Source organism: Zootoca vivipara, chromosome 7 (genome assembly GCF_963506605.1).
Source record: "Zootoca vivipara chromosome 7, rZooViv1.1, whole genome shotgun sequence".
NCBI classification, from domain to species: Eukaryota; Metazoa; Chordata; class Lepidosauria; order Squamata; family Lacertidae; genus Zootoca; species Zootoca vivipara.
The window spans coordinates 444,270-447,543 of record NC_083282.1 but is presented as its reverse complement, the minus strand read 5'-3'; the positions used below and the strand labels follow the sequence as shown (position 1 = coordinate 447,543).

The window sequence follows — 3,274 nt, the reverse complement described above, 5'->3', positions numbered from 1 at the left end:
GTGCGGAGCTGCCCGGCTGGTCTCTACCCACAGTCCCGCGGCCAGGAGCGGAGGTGGAGGGCGCTTGGGCCAAGCCCTTCCTTGCTCTGCGGGGCTCCCAAGGAGGGCCAAGGCCAGGATGGAGGGGGTCTGGCTGGCACTGGAGGGGCTGGGTGGGTGAGCGACGGCGGGCCGGGCGGGGGAGGGAGGGATAGACTCGGAGGCTCCGTAGTTGCGCCCTGGCCATGGTGGGTGGGGAAAGAGGGAGGGAGGGATGCTGAGAGACAAAAAGGGAAGGCAAGGTTGGGAAGTTATGGGGGGGGAGTGTGTGCGAGAAACTTGAAATGTGTTCCATTAACAAGAAAACCACCCACCCCTTTTTATTGTCCTTTTTTTCTTTCCACCTTGCTTTTTTTGTACTGCTCATCTCTAACCAGTTTTCTCCCATTGCATGTTTCCAGGCTTCCTTTGGGAGTTCCAGCCCAGGTTTGGAACAGGAGTTCCTTCTTCTGAGATTCCGGCAGTGCGAAGCTTTTGGGTACGGGTAGGCGCATCTGCCAAAAGATGCTTTGTGTATTTTCTCGGTTTCTTCATGTTAAAAGTCACTTGTTTGGTTCTAGAAGGGCCAAGCCCTGTAGAGCTGTTCTCTCTTGTACAAACCACTTTCTGCTTTGCTAAATGTATATTTTTTCATAAGTATGTCCCCCTGAATTGAGAAGAAATTTCTTATTGAGAAATGAACTTAAAGTTGCAGCCTTGAAATCTGAGATCTTCAGAATTGACTAATGTTCCCCTTTCTTTCCTGCTTAGCTGTTTTCTCTCTTTCCCACAGGCCTCGCCCCCAGCTTCTTCGTCCCATCAGTCCTTCCACCTTTTAAAAAGAGGAGACTCTCTCTCTCTCTCTGCTGCCCACCCAGAGAGAAACGCCAAGGCACCAGGTAAGCAAGCACAGTGGAATGGCCCTTGGCCATATCCAGTGCACATTTTTATGCACATTTTCATGCACAGGGATTAACTCAGTACAGAGTGGAAATAATGTGTTAGTTTAGCAATGCATAGTTAGTTTTCAGAGACGGGCCTAGAATACACATATATTTTATTTTATTCGCTGCTTTGCTTTCTCTTAAGACAGCCCTGAATGGTTATAAAATAGTTAGGGCGATGGCAAATAATCAGTTGTTGCCATTATCATTTTTCTTGCTCTTCTAAGTTTATTGGTATTTTACTGACACCAATTTTCCATCCATAGGAAATCATGTCACGTAAAAGAAAAGTGGACTCCGAGTGCAGAGTTTTCAACGAACAGTGGACATACGACTACTTTTTCACCCAATACAAAGAAAGAGGCGTTTGTCTTATTTGCCACGACACGGTGTCTGTCTTCAAGCAATTCAATATCCAACGACACTACAATACTCACCACAAGGATAAATATTCTTCTTTGACAGGACAATTAAGAAAAGATGAAATAGCAAGACTGAAAACTGCCTTGACAGCTCAACAAAATGTGTTTGTGAAGCGGAAGCAGGAGAACATTTCGTCTTTGCGAGCAAGTTTTCAGATTTCCAGGCTTATAGCCCGCAATGGAAAACCCTTTGTAGAGGGAGAATTTGTTAAAGAATGTATTCTTACAGCCTCCAAAGAGATGTGTCCGGAGAAGACTGAATTGTTTTCCACATTGAGTCTTTCTGGAAGCACAGTGACTCGTAGGATTGAAGAAATGGGGGGAAATTTGCATGAACTTTTGCAAAATTCCTCAGAAAAGCTTCGTTACTTCTCGCTGGCACTGGACGAAAGCACAGATATCCGTGATTCTGCGCAACTCCTAATTTTCATCCGTGGAACAAATGAAAAGTTTGAATTCACAGAAGAGCTTGCTGCACTGCAAAGCATCAAGGGAACAACGACTGGAGAGGATATCTTTGCAAAAGTTCAGCAAACTATCCATGATTTGAAGTTGGACTGGGCTAAACTTGCCAGTATCACAACAGATGGTGCTCCTAGCATGGTGGGGCGTACAAGAGGAGTGGTTGCACGCATCAACCAAGAGATGGACAGACACAATCAGCCACATCCAATAGCAATACACTGCCTTATCCACCAACAAGTGCTGTGTTGCAAAAGATCGCTGAAGTTGGACGCAGTCATGAAAACTGTGGTGTCCTGTGTGAACTTCATTAGAGCTCATGCACTTAACCACAGGCAGTTTCAAGAATTTCTGTCAGAGTTAAATGTTGAGCATGAAGATCTACCATACCACACAGAGGTCCGTTGGCTGAGTCGAGGAAGAGTTTTAAAACGTTTCTACGAATTACTTCCTCAAGTTTATGATTTTATGCTGATGAAAGACAGAGAAGTGCCAGAGCTCCAAGATGACGAATGGAAATGGCTGCTTGCCTTTCTGACTGACATAACCGAGCTACTGAACAGTTTCAATATTCAATTGCAAGGAAAGGGGAAGCTCATTGGTGAAATGTTTGCACATGTGAAAGCGTTCCAAGGAAAATTAGACTTAATTGTTAGACATGTGAAGGAGAAAAACTTTTTTCATCTCCCCACAACTCAAAACCGGTCATTGGGAAATCCAACAGTTCCATTCCCAAAAGAAGCATGTGTGGATTTACTGGAGAGTCTGCAAAAGGAGTTCCAAACAAGATTTAAGGAGCTTCACATCCATGAAAAGGACATACATCTTTTCCGAAACCCTTTTTGTGTGGACATTGACACTGCAGATCCCATTCACCAAATGGAATTGATTGAACTGCAAACTTGTGATGCTTTGAAAGACGCATTCAAGACAAGCAGCCTTGCAGATTTCTACGCATCTCTCCCCTCAGAGACATATCCAAACATCAGAAACCATGCACTCAGATTTGCAACGGTCTTTGGCAGCACATATGTCTGCGAGCAAACTTTCTCTAGGATGAAACATCTGAAATCTCCCACGAGATCAAGACTGACAGATGAACACTTACATCACTTGCTAAGACTAGCAGTGACCAATATGGAACCAGATATAGACCATCTCATCAGCCAAAAGCAGGCCCATTCTTCCCATTCTTCCCATTCTTCCCATTGAAGTTTTTGTTGATTACAATCATTCTTTAATTTAAATATTGTATGGTGTTGTTTTATTTAAAATATTATTTTGTGTTGATTTAAATCATTATTTTAAATTTAAATATTGTATTGTTTTCCTGTTTTTTGTGCACCAAATGCAATATGTTCAATGTGCATAGGATTTCGGCTCCCCCCCACCCCCAAAAAATATAGTCCGGCCCAGCGAAGGGTCTGA

General features: G+C 43.8%; 1 protein-coding gene across 1 annotated transcript; it reads left to right on the top strand.

Annotated features, from left to right (window-relative positions):
- The first annotated feature begins 442 nt into the window (after positions 1-442).
- Positions 443-3,058, top strand: LOC132592511 (general transcription factor II-I repeat domain-containing protein 2-like). The gene is made up of 3 exons (XM_060277526.1): positions 443-517; positions 812-917; positions 1,229-3,058. Exon 3 carries the CDS (start codon positions 1,235-1,237, stop codon positions 3,056-3,058), a length of 1,824 nt encoding a protein of 607 aa, XP_060133509.1. The 5' UTR covers positions 443-517; positions 812-917; positions 1,229-1,234.
- Positions 3,059-3,274: the final 216 nt, after the last annotated feature.